This window comes from Mesocricetus auratus, unplaced genomic scaffold (genome assembly GCF_017639785.1).
Source record: "Mesocricetus auratus isolate SY011 unplaced genomic scaffold, BCM_Maur_2.0 Super-Scaffold_100009, whole genome shotgun sequence".
NCBI classification, from domain to species: Eukaryota; Metazoa; Chordata; class Mammalia; order Rodentia; family Cricetidae; genus Mesocricetus; species Mesocricetus auratus.
Window position 1 is genome coordinate 35,527,462 of NW_024429193.1, and position 27,613 is coordinate 35,555,074.

Here is a 27,613-nt window from a genome sequence, read left to right on the forward strand (position 1 = left end):
AACTGGGTGGGGTGGGAAACCCGGGCAGAAAGGAAGTCATTTCTAGCAAGAGGCATCCACCAGGATTGGTCATGAGGGGCGGTCAAGAAAGTATAAACTGAAGGACAGATGGCCCAAGTTAAGCCACTATGTAGCCCCTACTGTGTAGGCCTTGGGGACATCCAAACAGGTCACCACTAAGACCCAGAGATTTGTGAGTTGATTCCTCATATACCAAATGCTGAGCTCATCTGAATTGACAGCAATTGGCTGGTGGATGGGCTTCTATTCGAGGGAGAATTTAACTGCCAATCCCTGAAGTGCACAAGTCCCTTTGGGACCTAACCAGTTTATCTTTGACAACTCAAAAAATACTGTTGATGGCATGACATCATCTACCCAGTTCCAGAACAATCCATATTTAGGTTGAAAACCATAGCACCCTGCTGGGCTCTGGGATAACACAGGAACTCTGTAGTAAGTCAGGAAGGAATGCATTCAACCCACACATCAGTACTCTCCTCAAAAGTTCTTGACAGAGAGGCGCAGAAACGAACTTGCAGAGCAGCTGAGGGGTAAGTCCCAACCCTTCAACCAGGCAGCAGGGCCAGAGGACGCCTGCTCTCTTCTCACTCACTGGGCACTTTTCTATAGCTGGGTCCTTCTCCTGCCGCGGGCCACTTTCCCAAGGTTCAGTTTTTGTGTAGCAAGAGGAACAGAGTGTTCCAGCCCCATTGTGGCTCCTCTGTCCCTTGGGAGAGGCAGCTCTGCTTTGGGGTGGGAAGGATTCCTTGAGAGCTTTCAGCCTCTGATTTCCCAGGAATAGTCGAGGTCTGAAGTTATTCTGGGGCTGGTGGGAGTCTTCTTAAGGCTGACAAATCTGGGGATTGGTGAAAGCCTGTGTTCACATTAATCCTTGTCCATCACGGGCAGGCGACACAGAACACAGACCTGTGTTCACACTAATCCTTAGTCCATCACAGGCAGGCGACACAGAACACAGACCTTGTTTTAAATTAGTCAAGTCGCCCACACAGTCTACTGACGTGTTATGCAAAAGCCACTGGACTGGTGTCTTGTCACCAAGGTTAAAATGCGAGTGGTAAAGAGAAACACATTTCTGAGCCCTGAAATGTTTGGGGAGCTGGCTGCAATTCAAAAGAAGATAAATTGTGGTTTCTGCCCATTATATGTGTTGTGGGTGTATAAGGGACCATGAGGTTAAACGAGCAAGGGGACTCAGCCACCCCATACTCGTTCTGAACACGGAAAAAGGGACAGAGACAAAGGAAGAAAGGAACAGTTTTGTCATATTTGGTTCTTTCAGCATTCAATTTTAACCCAGGGAGCCTGGGAGTGTCATGAACAAGGAGGCCCCATTCTCCACAAGCCAGGGCCTCAGGAAGATCCACCGGACCAAATGAATTTTTGCAAAATGCAAACTTCCTCTAGTGCCCTCTAAAAACCTAGTGTCTCGGGGCCCCAAAAGGGTTGAGATGCGCACAGCTCCCAAGCCACACCTACCTTGACTCCAAGGAGAGACTTTCGGTGATAGAAGCAGCACAGGGCCGCCGAGAGGGCGTGGAAAGCGTTGCATTCTTTAGGCATCTTGTCTTCAGTCCTAGACCCCACACCTTCATTCAAGTTCAAAGGATGGGGGCATCGGATGGTGGATTCCCCAGTCCCTCTCTGCGCTCTGCGGCTCCTGTCCACGGCCAGCAGCCAAGGGAGTGAGTCGGCTCCTTCTCCCAGGCCAGTCTGACTTTTCCCCTCCGCCAAAGCCAATACGATCCACTCGCTCAATTCTGGCCGGCTTGAGTCCAGCCTGCCATGCACACGGTGCCAGAAATTCTCATGTGACCAGACTTGATGAAATCCTAACCCCTCTTACGAGAGGGCTTGTGCTTGAGCTTTTAGCTATCCCCTAATTCCGAGGGCAGGCAGCAATCGTTATACCCACCCCCCCTCCGGACAGCCTTCCCAGGGCTGGAACACACCAGGCAATCTGCTCCTAGTGGCTTTGTTTGCTTCTCACCCCAGCACTTAGGGCTTTTTTAGAAGCAGGGCAAGTTGTACGTATCACACCATCCTAGCGAGAGACAGAGGCTCCTTTCAGGAAAGGTGGCCCACAAGTGATCTGTCGGGCTTTCTCTGAGAGTAATCTTAGAAGCTCCGAGAAACCAGGCAGGATCCTGGTCTCCATGCCCACCTCCAGGGCTGTTTATTTTTAATTAGGATGCTCCTGGCAGTCAGTTTGCAGCCGATAACACTGGCACACTCATCATTATTAGCAAAGCACTATTGCCTTTTTGTGTTTAATTAGCAGGTCTGTCAGCAAACACCCTGAAGGGCTCGTGCCCTTTCCACCTGGCTGTGCAGTCAGCCCAAGGATGGCGACTGAGTACTCCCTTATAACCCAGATGTTTGCTCTCCTCCCCTCATTCCCTTTAAGTCCTTCACTGTAATTACCCATCTTCACTTAATTGCCTACCCTGCCTAACCTCCCCTCAGCACAGGAGCCCTGCATTTACCACACCAAGAAGGTCTTCCTAGATGACTCTATGGAAATGAGGTCTAGCAAGAGCCTCAGGTGCCTTGAGGGGACAGCAATAGACTCCCCCATTCATTCCAGTTACAGTGGATGCTCTTCCGCTACATTTTTTGTTTGTTTTGTCTTAAAATCAAACCCAGGTTCTGGCCTCAGAGCTCTTCTTCTGCCATCCCATGCATTAGCTTTCAGCGGCTCCAGCCCCTTTTAAAGGTAGAACGTGTCCCAAAGCTTCCTAACTTCACCCAGGCAGAAACCTGTAACAAGGGAGAAACAGAACCTATTCATTCCAGCCAGGAACAACACCGGATGAGGCAGGAGAGAGGTATGAGAAATATCCAGCAGGATTAGCGGCAAATCCTCCGAGGCTTTGGCCTTTGGCCTAGGTCAGAGCCGCCTATGAAAATAGGGAATTGTTTGTCCCGTGCCCAGTGAGCAGCTTCTATATTGAGGGTGAGGCTCTGCCTAGGACATGCCCTACATGGGCTCAGGGATCTGACCGCTCACAAGGCTCAGGAAGAGCCAGGGAAGCTGGCTTCGCTTCTCTTGTACGAGCGTCCTCCTCACACTTGCTCTGCTAGAGACTGGCTTAGCTGCCCTGAGAGCTCCTGGGTCCTGTGAAATCTACCTAAAACATCAAATGGTTAGGGACGCCTGAAACCTGCTTCTGAGGTGGTCCAGTTGGTGGCTCAACATTGTCCTTCAGGGTCCAGACCTTGCACCCAGCAGGCAGCTGTCTGCTATCCTGTCTGTCAGATGGGCTCAAAGGGTAACTCTCCAGAGACCCTTTACAGCAATGACTCATCAGCCAGGGTAAGCGCCCCTACAGAAGAGGCTGGGTTTTCACCACCATAATTCCATTGGCGGGAAATGGCAAACTCCTTCAGGCTAAAAGCCTCTCCAAGGGGCTGGAAAAACATTTCCTGGGCTCAGCAAAAGGGACATCCTCACTCCTGCACATAAATCCAGAGTCTCTGGATTCCAACCCCCATCTCCAGCAAAAGAGAATGTGTTCTTCCAATATGTACGTTATTGTGTGTCTATGACGCTGGGGGTGCGAAGGCATGTCCATGCGATAGTGCATACACACAGCTCAGAGGACAGTTCTGTGAGGGTTGCTCTCTTCTTTCTCCCAGCTTTAAGTGGGTCCTGGGGCTTGAACCCAGGACGCTAGGCTTGCACGGCAGGCACCTTTACTGAACCTTCTTGCCATCCCGAGAAATACATTCTTGGAAGCAAATACGCAAACAGTGTGTACCTAAAGTACACAGGATTATGAATTCTGCTGCTCCAGAATCAGATAGAAACAGAACAATGGCTTCAGGTCACTACAGAGTCACTGCTGTTCTGTCACCAGAGGATTTCCCTATTTAAGAAATGGTCAAGGACTATTCCATCAGGATTTAAGAACGGCTAATCTTATTACATACCTCTTTCCTGAACACATTTTGCTTTTGTTACACATACACACACGTTCACACACATACAAATTTCTGAAGTAGCACTTAAGTCTTAATTTTCTTCTAAAATGGCCAAAGAGACATGGAAATGGTGTGTCCTTGCAACTAGAGATGATAACTGCATGAGATCCCAAAGTGCCCTTCACTCCCTTCACTGGTTAGGCTTTTAACTGTCCCCATCTACACAGATCAATTCCCCCACAGTCGCTTCACAACAATTCTTCTATTCTGGTTGCAAAGAAGCAGAGGGCCAGAGTGGTGTGTGTCATTTGCAAGGAGCAAAGGACAGAGGCTCCAGTTCCAGACTGCAGAACCCAGCTAACTGATGGCATGGAGCCCAAAATAAAAGATTTTATGATGTTGTGTGATTAACCCTGCCATTCATGTAAGCACAGGAAAATACTGAGACCCTGGGAAGTGGTTCCCACTGTTAGCTTGGTAAATGAGACTTGGTTTTAGACGCCATGTCTTTCTGTGGCTGGGAAGGGAACCTCTACTAGAATGCCAGAGAAGAAAGGGGCCAGTGGGCAGAACTCTGGGACAGGTACTGGGGTGCTTCAAAGCCACCCAAGAGGGAAACACAAGTCAAGCAGTCCTGTGGACTCTTATAAGAAATCCTCATTCCTCAGATCAACTGTATACCCCATCCAAAATGGAGGGTCCAGCTGGAAAAGGGACACCCCAAAACACACAAAAGATCTGCCCTCAATGGCAGGACTCCCTTGAGTAGCCCTACTAACTGACCTGCCCTACACTGTAACCATGGAAACTGGAGCAGCCTGCCAGCCAAATTCAGTAGACACGTGCTTCCTGTCGGCAGCCGTTGGCTCCAAGAAATGAGCAAGTGTGTGCCGAATCCTTTCCCCAAGTGTCAGAACCACCCCAAATAGAAGCAGGCTCCCCAGCGTGACAGGTCTCTCTGCCGGGACATGGGAGGGGGGGACATGGTGGAGAGAACATGGAGGCTACTCTCTGTCCATTTGTCATTGTTCAGGACATCAGGGGAAATAATATGATCCACAGCCTCTACCTAGTCCCCACCTCAAAACCAAGACATTAACCGTACACGAACTACTCTGGGTCTCTTTTCTGTGGTTCACTGCTGGTAATCAGTGTGCTGGAAGGCACTGTCCAGGCTACAAGGTCTAGCTTATTCCTGCCCCAGAGTGAGCATTCTCAGATCTGCAACTGGGGTGAACATCGGTCATTGTCCTCAAAATAGCTGAGCTTTTCAAGGAGACAGTGAGAGTCTCTCCTCCCCTTCCCCACCCGACAAAACACGGAACTTCCTCCCTGCCTCCCTCCCACTCATACCATCAATCCTTTCTGGCTTGTTGTGGTTTGGTTTTTTCTTTCCACCAAGTCCGAGTGACCTGGCTTTTGATGAACAAAGACATCTTTAATGAGCTGTGGGGCAAGGCCAAAGGAACCTGCTCTCTGCCTCTGGTGTCCCCGGATAGAGGGTAAGGTAACTGGGCCTTGCAATGCGACACTCTCCATGGTCTCGCCTCCCTGATGGACTGTGGGGCCAGGGAAGTGGCGGAAAGAGGAGAGGCCGGTTTATCAGTGCTCGGCTTCCCAAGGTACCGCTCTGCAGCTGCCCGATTCTGGACAAACGCACTAGTCTCCAGCTTCCCTTGGGGGCTTTGGCCACCTGGTTCTGCATTTAGAGTCAAGAAAGGCCATGAGACGGATTGTAAAATCTTCCGTGGCAGTCTAGAAAACCCGCTGAGGCCAGGCACGTGGTAAAGCCGTGCATGTAGGGCAGGAGAGGCCACTATGTGAAGCTGTGAAGGTGAAGCCTGGGATGCCTTGGAGACCCCAGGCTGTGAAGATAACAGGAAGGGTCGTAGAAAGGGGGCTCACTAGCCCAAGAGAGAGAAGTGAACTGCACCCCACCAGCAAGAACGGAAGGCACATCTAAGTTCTTTGTCACAGAACACGGAGTTACAGGATTTGGACTTTCTCTGCTGGTCTTTGGTGGACTGTTCCAAAGTGAACACCGGCAGCGTCCACTCTGCATTTCCCTTTTGAAATAGTAGTCGGCTAGTTACCTGAGACGCTGGCATGCTCTTATGGAATAGTCTTTGTATTAGAGGACTTGGCCCCTGGAGGCTACCTGCTCTGAAGATTCAGGGTAGGCAAAGCTGGGGTGCCTGGTGGGTCAGGCCTATTAAGTTCTTTTTTGTGCTAGAACAGTTTCAGCTTCTGGTCGACTCCTTAGGATGTCATCCTGTCCTAAGTTGACAGCTCCGGTAAGGCAGAAGCAGCTGACCGTATACCCTCACACAAAGCCACAGGGGCCTGATAGGACAGAACTCCCCTCAGGTACCACTGAGAAAGGATGAGACTGGAGGAGAGGCCAACTTTTCTTCTGGCCAGACAGAGCAGCTAAGGCTGTTGAAGACAGTCCAACACACTCCCCACTGTGCAAATGAGAGTCAGTACTTGCTCCAAAGCGGGCGGCAAGCTGGACTTGGTGGGCAGAGGGCAGGCAATGCTGTCGAGATCTCTGCTGCTCTGGGTGCCCCGGTGGACACAGAGCCTCTAGAAGCAGGCTCGACACTCTCTGATGGACATGATGTCAGGTTGACAGTTTCCCCTGATTCCTCGAGGGAGACGAAGGGAGATGGCCATTAAATGGTCTCTTTCAGGAAACCGTATTGATCTGCCCAACATAAGGAGACTAAGTACAGTCTCCACAAAGAGATATCTTCTATTGGATACCAGGCCCTGCCCCTCCCCTAACAGCCTTATGATTCCCTAAATAGCTATTAAAATTGCATAACTGAATAATGCAAGGCAATAGGCAGTCTTGAGTTTTCTTTCTGGCTGTATCTTGTATAATTTTACCCCATACATCCCTCTACCACAATCACCTATTAGTCCTTGGCATCACCTCAGAAATGCTTTATTTCCCAAGCTTCTGTTTCCACGCTGTGGCCTTGAGGTAAAGTGAAGAGAGCATGCACACAGGCTGAGGCTGTGAGTCAGCTTAGCACAAGTGAGGACTGGGTTCCACACCGCAGCGCTGCAGAAATGGGTGTAGTGGTACACTCCTGTACTCCCAACCCTTCAGACGTCAAGCAAGAGGAGCAGAGGGTCAAGGTCATCTCTAATGATATGATGAGCTGGAGGTCAGTCTGGGATACACATGATCCTGAGGTGAAAAGAGGTGGGGAGAAGGAGTGTAGGATGTTGTGATTTCAACTCCAACAGCAGACTCAGGCTATCTGGCGGTCTGGGGTATCTTTTAGTAGAAAGTCATGGCTGTCTTCCCAGGGCAAGAGCACGGATTCATGATACTTGACAGAACATTCCAGCGGGCTCCTATCGATCCCGTTAAACCCCTGGGAGTCTAACCCACCCAAGGTGGTTCACCCCCTGCTTTGCCAGGCTGTCTCCCATCCCACACTAACTGTGCAGACATCACGTAGTTTGCTTCTGCCATCTCTGCTTCTGGGCCTTCTCTGCTGTACGTGTTGCCGTTTCCTTCCCTCCTACTTTTAGTGAACAACACAGGCAGCTGACGGATAATGACTAGAAGTTGCACAGGGGTTCCTCTGTGCAGGGGAGCCTTCAGGAAGCGCCCCACCCCTACCAGGAGCAACTGAGCTTTTTCCCACCTTACAAGCACTTCTGCAAACTGGCACCTTCCAAAAGCTGAGCTGTGAGAGACATCGCGTGGCTCTACAGTGGCTCTGGACACACCCCAGAGTAGAGGATGGGACTCAGACAGCACAGGACCAATAGCCAGTGGAGTGGCCTCAGGAAATTAAGTCGGCTGTCCCCAACTTACCAGGTGATCAAAGGCATCAAATAACAATATAAAGCCTGTCCCCAACACATGGAAGGCACAGTCAGCCTTGAAAAAAACGCACAAGGAACCACACTCTACTGCCCACTCTTTTATGCTGGGCTAGTGGACCTGCGTTCTCAGAGAAGGTAGACAATGACTTGGACCACTACCCAACTGCAGCTGGTGCTTAGGGCCCTTCTTTTAAACCTGAGAAGAAAGAGGAGATGGCCAAGAATATTTAGCCTTAAAAATATTTTTTAGCCCTGAAGTTCAAAACCTGGAAATCAAAATTACACAAGGGTCTTAATCACACTTGCTCAGGCGTCTCGGACGGTCTCCTGCGTCTTTGTGCCCTGAGGAGCTATTTATGGAAACAGGTAGGAAACATATCCAAAGTATCTGCCTCCATGCCCACCCCCAGTGCCCATTTACAACCTCCAAGCTCTCCACGGGCCACCTGGTCAGCCTGACAGAGCACCTGTGGGCAGTTCCACGGGACATGGTGACATCCCCACCCCGCTCCCTTGGCCTCGAGCCACGGTGGCTACAGAATTGGACTTTGGTCTATGTTCTAACCTGCTGTCCTGCCAATCTCACTCTTTCTATACTGGGTGGCTGTTGCCATAACAACAGGTCTCTGGCTTCTGCTTAGAGTCCCCTGAGAACCATCTCCCTGGTGCCTGATTTCCTCACACTGTTGTGGTTTATATTACTGGATTGTCTGATGCCAGCTATTTCTAGAGGCATGCCAGATCTAGCCCCGTGAAGGCTGCTGCCTACTTGTCCCTCTTAACACAGCCCATCTGTGTCCCCAAGAAGCTGTCCTCGGCCCCCCTCTTTTCCCTTAAGCCCCTGACAGCAGGCATTCACCAGGCACAGTGCATTCCTCCTAAGCCACCCCAGCCCACCCCCACCTAGCAGGGGTCCTGAATGCTGAGTGGACCAACTGGCTACCAAGGAATGCAAAAGAGGCAGGATTTCCAGAGCACAGGGCGGGCAGGCACCAGGTGAGAGGAGACATCAGAGTTAGCTCCACTCACTCCAACCCTGACAGAAAACAGCCTAATTAATCTCTTCTCAGTGAATTTTAGCCACCTGAACAGAGGAGGGAAATGGCCTTTTGTCACATCACATCAGAAACATCCTGGGCATTATCATCTGAATGACATAATGGCTAATCCTGAATTCTGCCAAAATAGCTCTAGGAATCAGTCCAGATTGGAAGTTCTTTACTTCAGGGTGAAGTGCGGCTTCTGGGAGCCATACAAACTGTTGTGTGAGGATTTACTGGTTGGAGAAATGGGTTGCTGCTTAAACTTATGTCTCAAACACTTAGATGACCTAGAAGCCCTCACTGATTGTTTTCTTACTTTAAAAAAGTAATTTTGGTCTATTTATTTATCCATTTGTTTTGTGGATAAAGTAATCAGTTGTGTGTGTGTGTGTGTGTGTGTGTGCATGCATGTGCACACACGCACCTGAGAATCCATTCTCTTCTTCATCATCAGGGATCAAATTCAAGTCATCAGGCTTGATGACAGGTGCCTTTACCTGCTGAGTCTCACCAGCCAGAGATTCAGAAAGGCTTTTCAATATAATAACCAGTAGGGAGAATGTGAACAAAATATCTAGTGGTCATGGACGTGACTGAGGGCATAGAACACACTTGTCTGGTTACCATGGACACAGTTTGGCTTGGCAGGGCTGTGACTGGTAAGAGGAGGAGCCAGGAAAGCAGCATCGAGGCTCCTTATGGCTGAGAAGTAGCTTTCCTACTTACAAGAGAGAAGCCCTTGCCCTCCTCCGGAGGAGGGCGTTCTAGTGTATCATGGTAAACTTGGAATACCTCAGCAACCCGTGGCAGTCACACATTTGGGAAACTCATCTAGGAAGGCCACAGCGGCCACCAACATCTTTCTACCTCATTCCCCAGTGAGGTTCCCAGCATTCAGTCTTTCTACAGAAAATTCTACCAGTGTCTCATTTAACACACCAGGAGACCGGCATCATTTTCGCCATTCTGTAGACACCAACCAACAGTTCTTAGAGTGGATAATGAAAACAAGTCAGGATCTGCTCTATGAGATGTGTTAATAGAAGCCCATCACACCTGATTGCCAGGACTGCCTTATCTAAAGCAAATCCAGACAGCAGACTTCCCTTCATCCATCCAATGACAGACATCCCTGCAACACGGGCTGAGGGCTCATCTGGAACACCAGGGATGCTAGACAGCACATGACTAACTAAGGATGCTAAGATCAGTCTCTTGGGACCAGGGGGCAGCAGAACCTCAGGCTCTGAGTGAAGGCCAGGAGCACCTCTGTGTACAGACACAAACCGTGCCCTTGATGGGGAAAGGCCAGATCCCAGGGTTCTCTGCAGGTGACTGATTGATCTGCAGCCAATGTCTCCACTTCCTTGACTGCTGTGAGTACAGTGACATCTTCAGAAGTGACATGTACAAGGTCAATATTTTCTTTACCTGGTGCCTAGGGTAGGGACAATGGATTGTTTCTGCCAGTGTTCAAAGGCTAGCACAATACGCCCACCCTCCACCCTGTCCCTGCATGCCTTACACAGGTGGGAGGGCTGGGTGGAGGAGGGGAGAGGTACCAGGGCCAGCGGCAGGAACTGACCCGGATAATTCCCTGGAACACTGTGTCTTAGGGTTGGGTCACTTGTGATAACAGCAGTGGGGCTGTTTCCAAGCTCACACACCTGATGACAAGCTCTCCCAAGGTCCCACCTTCTACCTCCTCTGTAACGGCGGCCACCATGAAACTGAGGCAATGAGCACACACCCCATAAATCAACTGAGAGATAGTGAAACTACAGAAGCCTTTGTACAGCGCTTAAAAGGATAAAATGGAAAAGGGGTTGGGGGAGGTATTTCTGCAGAGTGTAGCAGTCACGTGTCAACACATTATACATGTATCCTAACTAGACATAAATAATTAGAAGAATAGCCTACTATGATCCTCAACAACTATGGAGAAATACGTAAATAGCAGATGGCAGCATTGGAAATAAGATCATAACAAATTAAAGAGGCTAGTGAAAACAGTCTTTAATGTATAATTCTTCACAAGGGGGGGGATACAGCAGAGAAATGGCAGGGATGGCTGGTTGGCACGTGACTTGGCATAAGACAGGATTTTTAAAAGTCCCCTGGATATGAAAACTTCCTGTCCTTTTCTCCCATTTGCTGGAATAAGTTGGGGCTTGAGGCTGCCCTTTTTCTGATGTGGGCCCAGTCAATTAGAAAACGTCCTGTAGTTTTCTAACTCTCAGAGTTTGGGGACAAGCAGGTGGTAGCCCTGGGGGGAGTGTGGGCCTCCTGCTTGCCCATGCCTGATGAACTCTAAGCACACCTCATACTGAAAGCAGACCTGACGAATCTAATTCTGACACTGCTTCTCATAGCTCGAAGCTTTACTGGATAGTGTGCCTATCTACCCTTGCAATGGATGTGTAAACCAGTCCGAATACTGGACACTGAGCTGTCCAAACATGGACATATGACCAACCTGAGACCAATCACACAGCTTCCCAGGGAATTTTCCAAACTGGAATCGAGAAAGCAGCTCCCTTTCCTTTGGATGGGAATCTCTGACACCAGAAGGTTAAGTTTCCACTGGGCAATCTGATCGTGCATAAAGCCAATCTAAGAAAATCCACAACTGCACTAGGGAGTGACACAGGAGAGAACACCCCTGGGGGTTTTTCCTCCCAGAAGGAGCAGTGACCCAGGCTGTCCCAAACCCAAGCCCTTCCCAGCAGGAAGTTTACTACTTTATATCTTCAGTTAAAATTACAGGATCACTTATCAGAGTGAGAAGCAAACTAGCCCTAACGCAGGCCCCTTTATGAGGATTGGGGATGGGACTAATGTATGCTGTGAGCTTCATTTGTGTCCTTAAAACTTGCTTTCCTAAAGTGTGCTCTTTAACACGTCACCAATAACAACAAAGTCTAGCCTAAGTTCAAGGTGTGTTAGCACAGCATGCTGGGCTGGGCTGATGTATGTGCCATCTCCGTATCGGGGAAAGACTAAAAAAGAAGCCAACACCAACTGCCACTGCATGAGACCCGAGTATGATTTTCCCAGTTAATAACAGGGCTCTACGCGGATGCGTCAGCAGCAGGTGGAAATGCATGGTGTTCCTCAGTCTGCTCCAGGAACTTACATGGGACAATTGTGTTGCCCTGGGTTTTCTGGGATAGAGAAGACATGATTTGCCTAGGGAAGGAGATTCTTGGAGCTGGGATGTTCTGTGTCAGTGAGTACAGGTGTGACCAAGCACACTCCTGGGCTAGGGGAAGCTATGAATCATAACGTCTTGTAGCTTCTCCCTCCATGCAGGCGCTGGCATGATCTACTATCTTAAACTCCTAGGGGACATTTCTTAAAGGCTGTTTGGTTATTTGAAAGCCACAGGACCAGATCCAGAGGTGTTAGAGAAGCCAGAAGCCCCTCCGGTGGTCAGACCCCAGAGGGAAACTTGAAGACGTGGAATTACACCATCCCCACTCACATTCAAGTCACTCTCAGATTCGCTCTGCAGCCAGTCTGTAGGTGGATGGGCTTAGAGGACTTGGAGCCCTGGTGGTCGGTCTATACGGCCTTTTTAGGAATTCCTTCCCCCATTGCCATTGCTCCTCTGACTCCCAGTGAGGAGCTCCAGCTTCCACCTGCCCTCCAGGTCCAGCTATTAGAATGACTGATGCCCTTAGACGCCATCTCTTACTCATATGTGACATTCATCACCACGATGTCCAGCGCAATGTCTAAATACAATAAGGGCTGAGGAAACACGGCACTGTTAGATTATCAATCTGCAGTTCACAAGCACCGTGGGAGAAGGGTGCACAAGTTTGTGCCCATGGACTTCTAGGGATGGTCTTTATGCATCTTAGATGTAAAAAAGTGGCATGACACCCCCCACACACCATCCTCTGTTTGGATTAGGACTTGTGACAGTTATTGTTAATTGTCAAATTGACACAAACAAAATTCACCTGGGAAGGAAATCGGAATGAGGTTTGGCTATATTTATGTGTATGAATGGTCTGCCGGCATGTATGTATGTGCACCACATACATGTAGCGCTCATGGCGGTCCTCTGGAACTAGAGTTAAGACTGTTGTGAGCTGCCATCTGAGTGCTGGGAACTGAACCTGGGTCCTCTGCCCAGAGCAGCAAGCGTTCCTTACAGCTGAGCCCTCTCTGTCCCTGTAGGGCATTGTCTTAGTTAACTGAAGAGGCAGGCCCAGTCCACTTTCCAGCTCCTTGGGCTTGGGTCCTGTATTGTACAAAAGCAGAGAGAGAAAGTGAGCATGTGGGCATTTATTCTCTCTCTGCTCTTGGATGCGATGTGGCCAGCTGCCTCAATTTCCTGGAAATAGTGGACTATAAACTGGGCTTGAAAGCCAAGTAAAACCTTTCTCTCCTAAACTGCCTTCAGCCAAGGGTGTTTTATCTCAACAGGAACGAAACTACAGCAGAACTGATTCACATTTTAACTCAAATAATCGCCTTGACCCCTTAGTCTGCAAACAAGCCAGGATCCCAAACTGGGAGGAGCCGAGGCAGATTGCATTAATTGCCAACTCACATGGCCTGGGGTCTACTCAGTCCGGGCTTCTTCTATAGGAAAAATCGGTCCACGCAGGACGGGTTCAGCCAAGCACACAGGCCCCTCTCCTAACACAGCCACCTGGGCCTGGGAAAAACCCAGAGTCCAGATGGAGCCCGGGGCACAGGAAGCTCTCCATCAGCTTCAGAGCTGCTTCTGCACAGAAAGCTCTTTGGAGAGGGTGAATGGGGGCTTTATGTAGCAAGTTCTCATCCACAAGCTAATAAATATGTGGAATGGCCTCTCGGACCAGGTTCCTGCAGCCCGGACACTGAGGTCATTCAAGAAACAATTAGATGCCATCTGGAGAGAGCTGGGAAATTGCCTCAGAGGGCCAAACAGCTATGTTCTCATTCCCAGGGTCTGACACATCCTTATCTCATTCACATAGAGGAGGGCATGGAGGCCGGCCAGCTCATCCGCACTGCGGGCGGGCGGAGTGAGCAAGCTCTTGGGCAGCTGATAAAAATGTAAGGAACAGAAGTGCGTGCATTTCCAGCTTTCCCAAGTAAATCCACCCGAAATGAATTTATCCCTTGCCTGCACCGATACTCCAAGCACAGCATCTTTATTGTGAATCAGGCCTTGGTGTCAACTAAATTTGGGCTGCATAGTGTTAACAGAAGGTGATTACAGACCAGCAACTGTTTCTGGCCAAACTCTTTACAGTACACAGTGATTAATGATTAGGTTATGTTCAACAGTTAGAAGTTATAGAGGGCTCACAGCTTACCCCATTGTAAGGAACCAGCCCATGGCTCAGAGCCCTTATTTCTAGTATACATTCTCATTTTTTTCTTATTTTTTAAATAAAAACTTAATGTCTTTCTATATTAGTGATCAGTCCTTAACTATAAATGCAGCTGTTAGTACAGCTGAGTTGGGGTGGTGGTGATGGACTTAGTCAATAGCAAAGGACTATTTACATTCTTAGTATTTCTACAGCTCTCAAATGCCAGGATCCTAGTCCTGGGGGACCTTTAAGGGGCCCAAGAGCCCAAAATTTCTTTTCATAAAAACACCTAGACTTTCTTCACCTGTAACACCGGGTCACAGTCACACCGATGGGGCAAAAGCTTTGCTGAGTGAAATGCAGCTTCCTTGAGAGGCTGCAGGGCAGAGGCGTCAGCTACACTCATCCGGCAGGTTCCCCGCCTGACCGCCCCAGGCTAAGTATGTAAGAAAACAGAGATGGTTCCCACCTAAGAAAGTATAGATGATATTATGAGAACTGCTGGATTTACTGAGACTCGGCTCAGAGTTTATGGGCAGAATACAGCCTTACTTGGGCTGTACATCCAGGCACAGCGGCTGCAAGCACATGTTGTCCTGCACCACCCGCTGAAGAGCTGTGCTAGCATGGAACACCATTCTCTATCTAACAAAGACTACCTAACTGTGCTTATTCTTACTTCAGTATTTATTATTATTTTTAAAAGATTTATTTATTTATGTATGTGCATGCGTGCGTGCGTGTGTGTGCGTGCGTGCGTGCGTGCGTGCGTGCGTGTGTGTGTGTGTGTGTGTGTGTGTGTGTTTATGCATACAGTGTTCCACCTGCATGCCAGAGAGGGCACCAGATCTCATTACAGATGGTGTGAGCCACCATGTGGCTGCTGGAAATTGAACTCCGGACCTCTGGAAGAGCAGCCAGTGCTCTTAACCTCTGAGCCATCTCTCCAGCCCCCCCCGCTTGATTAATTAATTGGCAGACATTTGCTGGGGGGTGCATGAGGTGAGGTGGGGATGAACAAAGTGGGCTGTTTCTTCAAAGAAAACAACCAATGACATTTGTTACTAAAACAAAGGTTTCAGCTGGCAAGTGAAAACTGGGATTTTGAAGGACTTATAGTCCCCATCAAGAAGTTCATAGCTTGTCCACATTTTAAAGACTTTCTGGGAACATAGGTGATGATATCAACTAGGATATAGTGAGATATGTAAATGCTGGAAAGATCTGTCTGACTCCATGAACCAATAGTCTTCAGATATCCAGGGCACCACACTCCACTCCCTCAGCCAGCCAGCCAGTCAGACGGATCGGGAAGGAAGAGTCGAAGAGTTCACCAATGAGTTGTCGCTTCAGCTAACTCCCAGGTGAGGCAACCTCCAAGGTCTAGATCAGCATCAGAAGATAGCTGTAATTATCCTAAATGGTTGCTTACTGAAGGCTTTTGAGCCACATAGCCACATGAGGCTGGCTTCTTTAGTATCCTACTGAAGGCCGGAGCAGGCACACCGGGCCTCACCAATCTATGAGCCCAGACACGAAAGAGATTTGCAAAAACATAAAACAATGCCATTCTTACCACTAAATGTGTTTTGTCTAGAAAAATGACCAACTTTTCATAAAAATAAGCACTTTATCTTTATGCATAATAGGCTTATTGTTCATTTTAAATGAATACACCCAATGACATTAAATAGAAGTTTAAAAAGGATCTCCCACTGTTGGCTGGGGAGATGCCTCAGAGATTAATTCCAGAACTTGTATAAAAGCTGGGTATACCTGGCAGCCTGCCTGTAAGCCCTGGAGCAAGCTGGCTATGGGTCACAAAGAGACCCTGCCTCAACATATAAGGTGGAGAGATATCTAGGAAGACATTCATCACTAACCTTGAGCCTCCAGAAGTTCACACATAACACACACACACACCCTAGCAGAGACATGTACCCACATATGTGGACATGCATATCACACACACACACACACACACACACACACACACGTAAATAATTTCTTCATTTTAATTTCCAACACAATGAGTATAAATAGTTATAACTCATATAGCTCAAGGATCTTTTAAAGGATTCTCAACAATGTAAAAAGGTCTTGAGACCAGAGTTTAGGAATTTTTCTCTAATGTACTTACGCTGTTTATTTTAAATAATTTAGATCAACTCACAAGGTTTCAGTATATTTATGAAGTGAACTATGGTACAAAAAGGGAGTGTTTTAATTTTATACAGAAGCATTATAAAACACTGCTGGAAAAAAATATGTAAACTGAGAGGAATATGAGAAACAAAACAGAAAAATCTCTTTAATTGCCAGGAGGATTTATTTAGCTCCATTTATTACTTAAACTTAAGCCATTCTGCCCTTGGCTTGTCTTTCTTTTTTAAAAGATCTTTTTTTATTTATGTATATGTGTGTCTGTGAATGAGTGTGTGTGTGTGAGTTGTGTCTGTGTTCATGTGTGTGTGAGTATATGTGTATGTGTGTGTATCCGTGTCCGTGTGTGTGTGTGTATGTGTGTGTGTGTGTGTGTGAGAGAGAGAGAGAGAGAGAGAGTTGTGTCTGTATGTGTTGTGTTCGTGTGTGTGTCCGTGTATGAAGGCATATGTCCATGTTTATGTGTGTATGTGTGTGTGTGCCTATGTGTGTGTGAGTGTGTGTGTGTCCATGGAGGTCAGAAGAGGCATCTGAGTCCCTGGAACTAGAGTTACAGGCAGTTGTGAGCTGTCTGATGTGAGCTCTGGGAACGGAACCCAGGGCCTCTGGGAGAGCAACAAGTACTCTTAACCACTGCTCCATGTCTCCAGCCTCTGGGTTTTTATCTTACCAGAAATTCTTGGGGAAATATATCCCAATTCCTCTCCGGTGTTGACTCTTCTGGTACTGTCCCTGGCCCCTCTCTCCTCTACCTATTGTGCAAACCACCAGGAAATTTAGCTCCACCTTCATGTCTGTCATCCAGTTCCCCTCCTCCCCCACCTGCCCTGCTATCCAGCAGGCCCAAGCTCCCAATCCCATCACCTAACACCTGCGTGGCCTCCCAACCGCCCTCCTCCCTCTTGCCCTTTCCCTTCCTGCCCACTAGCGACGCGGAAGCCAGCGTGAACCTCAGACAGCTTCCACCTCATTCTGTAGCAAGTCTGGTCCTTCCCCTGCCCGCTCCAAAAGCAGCTTAGCCCACTGCCCCCAGCTCTCTGATGGCCTCCTCTACAGAAGAGACACACTGACCCCACAGCGATCCTAACTACTTCTTTGTACCTTAGACACCCGCTGACTGGCCCTCTGCTGCTAAGGTGAGTTCTTGGTGAGGCCCCCAGCTCCTTTACCATCTCCCAGCCCCATCCCTGTGAGCCTGTCCCCCTGAGCACAAAACACAGTCCACTCGACTCTCTCACCGCCCGCTCTGCCACCTCCCGAACAGAAGGCCCAGGCCTTTATTTGATGATGATCCTTAGCCCTTAGAGCCATAGCTCAGTAGTAGCAGTGCAGGAGATAATACATACTGTGAAATGACTACGTTCTAAATGCAAAGCTGCTTTAAACAAGAGATGATAGGAAAAGCACCAAATGTCACTAAGACATTTTTATAAAGAAATTCAGGTTGGGTATCTATTACTTGAAATATTTGAATGCTTCAGATTTCAGATTTTTAACAAATACACACACACACACACACACACACACACACACACACACACACACACACACACTGTCCACCAGGGCAGAGTCCTCCCTAACAGTCCTCATGGCTGTTTTCTGCCTGGCTAAGACAAGCATCTTTTCTGACTAAGTGTCAGTTTTGTTAACAATGTAAATACAAGTCCTTCCAACGAAACTTTAATGTGGGTAAAACTTCAGGCCAAACCCACACAATGCCAGACAATACTGTAATAACAAAGGCCTTTATAACTTCACATCACCTTAATGAAGCCAATACAAACACCCTGCTTCTTTGTGCATTCTAAACACAGCCCTTCTTTTTAAAGTTGAGCTATAAGGTGCTGCGTTGTTACATTTCGTATTAAAATTTCCCATGTTTACAAACAGAACTACAGCCAAAAGCTGCACTGTTGTAACACATAGTGACCACCAGAGGGCAGAGTTTAACAGCAAACAAGGCCAGGGTGAAACTGTCCTCTTAGTTTTTGAAGTGCTAAGGTATGGTATTGCAAGAACAAGATCTAAGTAGACAGATCTAAGCCACAGAAGGTGCCAGAACTACACCTCTAAAACCTTAGGACACTTCTTCCTCAATATGTGACTATCTAGCGAAACAAGTGACTCTGGTTTTCAGGTCAGCAAGAGAAGGTAGACCAAGGTTACATTTAGGAACCTCTCAAAGACCCTGAAACAGATGCACCAAAGAAATTCTGAAGATTTATTACAGACATAAGTTGTACTTGCACTGGGAAACATAAAGATCTTTGGAATGTTGAGATCAGGAGCACACACCTATAACCCTAGCATGTGAAAAAAAAAAAACAATGCAGGAGGAGGATGGATTCGGGTAGCCTGGGCTACATGGTAAGACCCTGTTTCTACTTCATTTAGATGCCCCTTGTATCCAGTTGCATGTCGCTCAGGTACCAACCATTTATTAAGAGAGCACGCAGAGTCCCCTGGCCTCAGAGCTGAGTTGTTGTTTGAAGTCTACAATGTCGAAGGTCAACTGCTCAGAGGGAGATCCAAGGGTGACCCTCCGGTTGCTTTCGGGCATTGGAGAAGGTCTGAGGCAGTGAAGTCCCAGTCAGGAGTGGGCCCTGGGCACGGGACCTGGAACGGCAGCTGCTACCTGGTGCTTATAGGGCGCCAATCACATCCCAGGTTCTGTTCCGAGAACTTTCCGTGTATTCCCGTCTATCCCTTGCATTCCTCCATTTGCTGTCAAGGAAACCCGGCTCTTGAGAATTTGAGTAAATACCCCGAAATGGCTCTGGTGAGCTGTTTTGGCACGTGTATTCATTTACCAGCATCATCGTGAGCAGTAAGCACAAACCCCGTGGCTTTAAAAGAAAGATGGGTGTGATGGTGCGTGCTTGTAATACCATCACTCAGGAGCTGAAGGGGAAGATGTCTGAATGTCTGAGGCTAGCCTCAGCTACATACTGAGTTCGAAGCCAGCCTTGGGTATACAGCAAAATTCTACTTTAAAAAAAAAAGTATTCTTTGGCAGTTTCTAACACACCAGGGGAGCCCAAGAACAGTGCTTGCCCAAGGAGCAGGATAGGCTCTTAACTGAAGTCAGCCCCGCCTTCTGTGAACCCCCAGGGAAGAGTACAAATGTACTGAGTCCCTCACTACCACAGAGCGTATGCTTCTGCATACGGGGAGCTCACAGGGGTCAGCAGATCCCAAGTACAACGGGCGAGCCTCATCTGGGAGAGCCATCTTCTCCATCATTGTCTACTCCTAGCACCATGTTTTTGGGACAGGGATTCTCACTGAAGCTGGAGCTCACTGATTTGGTTAAGCTGGCTGGCCAGTGAGCTCCAGGGATCAGCCTGCCTCTGCCTCCGGGAGGCTGATTACAGATGCATGCTACTGTATCTAGTGGCTGCTGAGGATCCAAGCACTTTACTGACTGAGGCATCTCCCCAGCATGGATAATGTCATCTTAATTTGGTCACTTGATCCACAAAAAGAGACTATTTCCAAATAAAATTTCATTCACAAGTACTGAGTTTAGAAGCTCAACCTGTTTTTGTTTGTTTGTTTTGTTGCTGTTGTTGTTGTTTGTTTTTTATGGGGGAATCTTCTCCCGACTTGCTTATAGCTGCAAAACTTTATCTGTAAATAAGGTCACATGCCCAGATACTAGAAGCTACATTTTCAGTATGTACCATCAGTGGATACAGTGTAACCCACAATGACATCATAGTATGGGCTTCAAGCTGCTCAGCTGTTTTTCCTCAGACCCTTATAGGCCAAGGGAGAGGTGTGGGGCAGCGGGGAGGACAGGATGGTGGAGTTACAAACTAAGGGGACTTGGCAGGATATGAGGTTAGAAGCACACAGTCTCCCCAGGACTTTAGGTCCAACCACGTTGCTGATTCTAGAAGCCACATTTCTGATTCATGTTTGCTTATCAGTTTTCTGGTGACTTCTCTCTCACAGGATTTAAGTCCGCAGTTCTCAGCCTATGATTTGAGACCCCATGGGTGGAATGATCCTTTCACAAGGGTCACCTAAGACCATGGGAAAACACAGCTATTTACATTATGATTTATAACAGTAGCAAAATTACAATTATGAAGTAGCAACAGAATAATGTTATTGTTGGGGGCATCACCACATGAGGAACTGTGTTAAAGGGTCACAGGGCATTAGGAAGGTTGAGAACCTCTACTCCAGGTGGTCTTTTTTTTTTAAATGTTACACAACTTTTACTTCCTAGTAGTAGTTCAGTAATTAAATAATGGCCAACCTATTCCTTTCAGTGGTATTGAAAACATGCTTTGAATCATACATACTCCAGGTGGTCTTAGGAAGGCCTCCATATACCAGGGAGGGCTACACCTCATTTTCAAGGCTGGAGCCTGTAATGTGAAATATAAATTCCCAGAAACCCACATTTACTTTATTCTACTCACTGGTCAAACCGGACTCTCGGGCTACCCTAGCAGGGCAGGTTCTGACCTTTGGGGTCATCTAGACAAGCCCCCGGCAGAGCCACCAGGCTGCAGGCACCAGACAGAGCTGAGCAGATCAGCAGAGCGATGCTGCTTGAAGCCAGGGTGTCTACACACCCCACCAGATGCATCCGAAGGCTGCGTGGCGTCGCAGGGCATTGCATTTGTGATGGTGTGAGATCACAGGCCTTGCACAAGGACTCACTGCTGGCTCATGAGGCAAGATAAGGGTGATGTCAGTGATACGAAGTTCCACAATGGTAATGTCAGTGTGAGAGGACAGAACCTTCTGTTGGAAGCCTGCAACCCATCATCGGAGAGGCAAAAGACGGAGGGAGAAGGAGTAAGCCGTCTAAGGGGTGGGGGAGCATGGCCAACATTCCTGTGAGGAGTTCTGCTAGGCTCTGCTGCCACACAAAAGCAGGTAATTCACAATACATATCTGCCTGTGGCCCGATGAAATTTTATGAATACACACTGACATGTGAATTTTGTATAATTTTGTCACGCTTTTAAAATTCAGAAATAAAGACACTTAAGCGCTAACATCCATGTTTTGCCGATGAAAAACAGGAGGTAGGCCAGATTTGGCCCTGAGTCGGAGCTTCCTTACCCCTAACTTTAAACATATCCCCAAATGCTGGTGGGTTGATTTATCGCAGTGGTAGCAAGGTTTCTGTGTGGGACTCCCTTTCTTCTCAAGAAGCTGCCTGGCCCCTGGCACGATCCCAGGCCTCATGTGAACTTGAGCTGCCCCCAGTTTCCTCTCCCTCACCTGTTCCATTCAAGTCCTGCCAGGATCTGTTGGCCTTGCTCTCTAAAACGGCTTCTAATTCTCCCTCGAAAAGGCCTCCGGCAACACCTGGCCCTGCGGTGCCCAAAGCCACTCTCTTAGGTAAACACACTTCCTGTCACTTACCCCTCACCTGGTCCCTCTTGACTGACATTGTGAATACATGGTAGAGGCTCGGAAAACATCTGATGAATGAGCCTCCATGGTGAAAACGAATCTCTCAGGGCTGGCTCCACCTGGTTGGGGGAGGGGGAGGCTGGAGGAAGGCTGGCAGGGCCTGTCCCCACGGAATCAGCCCATCTCGAACAGGAAACTTGCCCTGGGGGGGGGGAGCAGTCCCCAAAGGCTAAAAAAGGAGATTTTCACTTCTGTTCAAAAGCCAGGCTTGAGTCTAATTTGCATTCAGTAAGTGTCACCCTTTTTTGTACAGTTCTGTGAGCGTTGACAAGTGACCACCAGTTGGGTAATTATTTCTGCAAAGAACTTTTCCCCCATCATTCCCCCAAAGTTCCCTTCCAAAGACTTGTTTTTAAGTTTGCTTTTTAACTCATGTGTACCTACGTGTCTGTGGGCGTGTGCCCGTGAGTGGAGGTGCCCAGGGAAGGTCACACGTGTCAGATTCTCTGAAGCTGGAGCTACAGGAGGTTGTGGACCACCCGACATGGGGGGACTGGGGGATCCCATACGCAGCATTGGCCTTCACTGCCCAGCCATCCCTCCAACGCTGCTGGTAGCGCTTTGAGACTGTATTTCCATGAGGCACTATTGGCACACTAACGGTTTTGTGTATCCATCTCTTTCTCTAGCTGAAGAGTACGTACTCCACGCTGTACAGGTCACAACTGAAGCAGACATTCAGGTTGTCTGCAGTTTTTGTTAATGGGGAATAATGTCAAACAATGTCATATATAAGCATGCACACAGAGACTTTCCTATGGGCATTTGTTCTTGCTGTAAGTTTTTGCTTTTTTTTTTTAAGTGGCATGTTTCAGTAAACTGACAGATGAGATTTGCTGGATGAGGGACTGTTTTCAACCCTGCTCATCTGTCTTCTTACCCAGCTGCTACAGTTTTCTAAACCATAGTGACACTAAGCTTCCTAAGCACAGCGACAGAGCACACACTGGCAGAGAGGGCGAGGTTGAGCATGGGTCCGGAGTGAGCCTGGGCTGTCTCGCATTCACTGCGGTCACCCTTCTGCCCTGGTCCCACAGGGGACAGCATGGGCTCTGCGGATGTGCACACTCAGGTGACAGCCTGCACAGTCAGCTGATTGGGCCATTATCTGGTTGGTAGAACTTGTTAAAACCTCTCGGAATGTACAGCGTGCCATTGTCTCTGTAAGCCCCTTTCAGAAGTGTGTGAGCCGGCTAATTCAGAGCAGACTCGCCTGTTTTCCTGCTGCAAGAAAAGACTTCCCTCAAAGACAGCTATTTAGCCGTGACCATGGCTGCAGCCACATTGAGCACAAAAAGGGGCGATGAGGCCCTGCTGCCCCCTCTTCTACCGAGGCCTCCCACAGCCCGGCTGCTTATTCTTGGTGCAGGAATTTGCATAATTATTTCTCTTTTCATCTGCTGGGTGACCTGAGGTACCCCAAGCTGGCTTCGGGGAAATGACCTCACAGAGATCTGAGCCCCTGGCAGACTAATGTCTATAGGCTTAGCAGACCCTCTGGGAACAAGCTTTAGCCCCACAAAGGATGGCTTTCTAAGCCTCTTGGACTCCTCTCGGCTCCAGAGGAAGAAATGGAGGGCTCTGGTCCCCACTCAGCACAATAGCTCCAGTGTTGCGACCTTTAGTCTAACCTGCATAGCAGGCTTGGGGACTGCAAGTTTTACTAATGCTCACAAGTGAGCAACAAGAATCCGCCAAGGCCGATGACTAGGAAACCCAGCCGGGAACAAAGGCTGCATCTCCTTCTGACACTTCCTCATGTGGTCCCTGGAAAGCAGGTCTTTGTCTGCTGGGCACACTGCCCATGCCGCTCACCGGAGGACACTTGCCAGAGGACATTTGTCTCTTCCCTCCTAACTTGCAGGGCAGTCCACAGTTTCTGTTCCACCAGGCTTTCTAATCTATCTTTCTTAAAAGCAATTTATTTCAAGATGGAAAATCTATAATAGGCTTTTTTTTCCTAGAAGAAAATCACCTGGCCATGCCCCTGCCAATCACAACCCTCCTCTACTTTAAAACATGCCCAGAAAATAACTTCACTAAAGTAACAGCGGACCCTCCGTGCGAAGAAGCTAAAGGGGGTCTTTAGCAGAAGGAAGACGAGCTTGCATCTAAAACTCAGGGAACATCTCGGAAGAGGGGATGGAAAGCTTGTAAGAGCCGGAGAACCAGGAAGGCCAGACAACTGTGAGATTGTCTGCTAGAAATGACAGGAACTCTCCGTGATAATCCCACAACATAGCTGCCTAACCCTGACCCAAGCAATAGTGATATCAATAGACACATTAATGCAGAAGGGGGAAATCTCGGGGGTCCCATGCCTCAACATGGAACTACAGGCCACTAATGCCTGCTGAGAGAGGGAGAATTAGGCTCTCCCAGAGATGAGCGTCCTAACTGGCTGTCCAACACCAAGTGGTCAGCCCTGAAACCATATACTAAATAAACCCAGTATTTATCAATTTATGCATATGTGTGTGTTTAGCAACAATAATCAAAAAGAGGCCATCAGTCTGAGAGGGAGTTGGGAGAGGGAAGGGAGGGGTTGGAAAAAGAATAGAAAAGGAAGTCTTGTAATTATGTATTAAAATTAATTGTAAGAAGGAAGATGAACTTAGCAAAGGAGACGGGAGATAATATTCACCTATGGAATTTGATGAAAGGAGACAGGCAACTGAGGTAGGCCCAGAAATCAATGCAAAGAGTGACAAGAGAGTCAGAGTGAGTTTATAAAGGGTTTACAAAAGTGAAACAGAGCCATCCAAATGGCTCAGCCGGCGAAGGTGATTGCGGCCAACCCGACATCCTGAGTTCCATCCGCAGGACCCACGTAAGCAGAAAACTGACTCCTACAAGCTATTCTGATTTTCACACGTGTGTGTGCACACACAAAAATAAATAAATAGAATATAACTCCTCTAGGACTGGCAGGAGTGGCTTTTTAAAAACTGCAGCATAATGGATCACAAAGCAAATATAGGTGTCTATCTGCAGTCCTCAGAGGGAACAGAAGCAGTAAGTGATCATTGTCCATTATGCCTTTGGTCCTAGTGTCTGAGGTACAACCCCAAGCGCTTCTCATGGTCCAAACAACATGGCAACTCTCTAGCCAAGAGTGCTAGCGTAGCTGGCAGGAGGTCACACGTCTACAGCATGTGCTCTCAGGAGGCTGAGGCAAGGGGATTTCAAATTCCAAGCTAGCCAACCTGGGCTACATAACGAGTTTGTGGCTAGTCTCAGCTACATAATCTGTCCCAAACAACAATAAAACTAAACCACAGTGACAATGTAAGAACTCCTACCACTTGCTTTAAAAAAAAGTGTCTTTCCCTCTGGTCTCTCATAGACATAAAAATCCCTACAATGTTAAATTTAGAAGAACAAGGTCCTTCCCAGCCTTCCTATTTATGGGAAGACAGAACTCTTCGAGAAAGTGGTAAGTTCAAGGTCACACTGGGTTTATTTTTTTAACTTTTATTGATTCTTTGTAGATTTCACATCATGTATTCTGATCTCACTTACCTCCCTGTCCCCTCACATCCTCCCTCTGCCCTTCAACCTCCCCCAAAACAAAACCAAATTTAAAAGAAAAATCAAAAACCAAACCAAAAAAAAGTAGAGAATCTTGTCACGGAAGCTGTAGTGTGGTCAGCTGAGACACAGTTAAACTTTAATCCATTCATCTTTGCTTGTAAGTGTTCATTGCCTAGAATGCCAGGCTCCAGGCCTCTGGTTTCTGCAACACCGCCGGTAACAGGCCCTCACTGGGCTCCTCTTGGATAGCCTCTTGTTGCGTGTCAAGGAGATCCTGCCATTTTGGATATGTAGGTTCGTCCCCTTCACATGCTCCAACAGTTCGGTGGATTTGGTAGATGTTGGGGTGGGCCATCAAGGTCACACCATTAATTAAAACTTGGGTGTGGAACAAACTCCCCTGGGTGGGGCAGACCCAAGGGACATGTGACTCGGCTTCCGTTGGAAGGACAATGCATTGAGCTATTACCAATGGCTTTAGCATCAAATTTTCTAAGCAATCCCCTGACATGTCTAAGAAACTGGACACAGAGTAAATATGTCTTCACGGGGCTAGGCATATGACAAGACCAGGCAGGAAGGAGGTGGGCACAAAGTCTACCACAGCTATGTTCAGGGAAATTACCTCTGAACGATATTTACTTTTATTAATAAAAAGAAGTTGGTTTTATCTAGCATCAGGTATGCCAGATACGAAGAGGAAAATTCCAGAACTGTTCAGTACTAGCCAAGTCAGTAACTACACCGTGGCAGCTGCCACTAGATGCCTGCATTCCAGTCTCATTGAGAGGTGGAGAGAAGCAGCGACATTTGACTGTAGGAAAGGCTGTTTCCCTATGTGCTTTATCATAACACCGTCCAACTATGACTGACATTTATGAAAAAGTTACAATAACTTAGGTAATACAATAGTTCTTCCCTTACCTATCCCAAGCCCCTCAGTGGATGACTGAAGCCACAGATAATAACAGTCTCTAGATGCTATGTCATGTCTTATCCTATGTGCCCTGCAGGGCTGCCACACTTTGCAAACAGCCAACGCATCCTTTCACATTGACACACCACCAGCGCTGCCTCCCATGCCTCGCCTGTGCTCTGGAACCTGTAGGTAAAATGAGGGTGACTTGAGCACAAGCCCTACAATGCTGTGACAACCAGTCGACTCCTGTGCGATGATGGAGCAGCAGCATTTGCAGTGCAGATACACCAAAAGGATGAGCAGGACACTGAGACTTCAAGGGGCTACTCAGGAACATGCACAATTGAAAGCGAACGAACCGCTTACGTGTGTAATTTCTGATTTAGGATTGTTGGTTCACGGTTGGTTGTAGGTAGGTAAAACCACAGAGACGTGAGGGCTACTGCACCGAAACAGACCATTCCAAAATGGCCAATAGTTAGCAGATTCACCACGGGATTCTTAGAGAAGAGGTTCAGAGCTTTGTGAAAGAGGGGAAGGAGTTCCTGGAGCAAGGATCGGGGTCACACTTGGGGAACACAGATGGTCTGAGCCTCTGGTGGGAGACAGCCAACCTCTGAGCCGCATCGTTCTAGCTCACACGGTCTTCTTGCTCCAGTCAAGTCAAAACACGCTCTGTGGGGGCACTATCGATGCTTAGGGGTGCCCGATCCGTATGAAGATACATGTGATGCACGCAGGAGGGGTGCAGACACCCCATTTCTAAGCCTCAGACCCTGCTGGCTGCGGCTCACACTTGCCACCGTACCGATAGTTCACACATTACTCAGAATTAAAGAAAGGGAAGGCGGCGATGGTGGTGCATGCCTTTAATCCCAGCACTCAGGAGGCAGAAGGAGGAGGATCACTGTGAGTTGGAGGCCAGCGTGGTCTACAGAGCGAGTTCCAGGAGGCCAAGGATACACAGAGAGCCCCCACGAAGAGAAAAAATGAAAAGGGGAAGAAGCAATTCCCACCTCCATTGCCACACACTCCACCGCTGTCCCACACGAACTGTCTCGGCTCCCGGCTACCCTCTCTGGTCAAAAGGAGGGAAGGCCCGCTATAGGAGCCACAGGCTGTACGCTCTGAACATGGACCAGAGAAGACCGGCCATGGGTCCTCAGGAAGAGATCGTACAACCTAACTCATGCATTGATTCCAACGGCAAGAGCCATTGTCACAAATCCAAATGTGACCATGCCTCCCTTCTGTAGGAAGTGCCTGACTTAATTATGGCTTAAAAGCAAAATACACCTGAAGTGGGGAGAGGGCAGGGGGAAGAAGAGAAGACAGTTGAGAAGGACTGCGCAGCTAAGCAGCCTTGAGCGTGAGCCCCACTGAGAGGCAGGGTTACC

General features: G+C 48.2%; 1 protein-coding gene across 4 annotated transcripts in view; it reads right to left on the minus strand.

The window, feature by feature from the left end:
• The window catches only part of Bcar3 (BCAR3 adaptor protein, NSP family member), a 103,604-nt gene that overhangs the window by 43,527 nt on the left and 32,464 nt on the right, over nucleotides 1-27,613 (minus strand). Inside the window, exon 1 of one of the 4 annotated variants that reach the window (XM_040751933.1) lies at nucleotides 1,504-1,945. The exons of the other annotated variants lie outside the window; for them this stretch is intronic. Within the exon in view, the coding sequence (XP_040607867.1) occupies nucleotides 1,504-1,587 (84 nt within the window). The 5' untranslated portion in view covers nucleotides 1,588-1,945. Of the gene's footprint in view, nucleotides 1-1,503; nucleotides 1,946-27,613 lie in introns of those variants that run through there. 4 annotated transcript variants of the gene reach the window in all.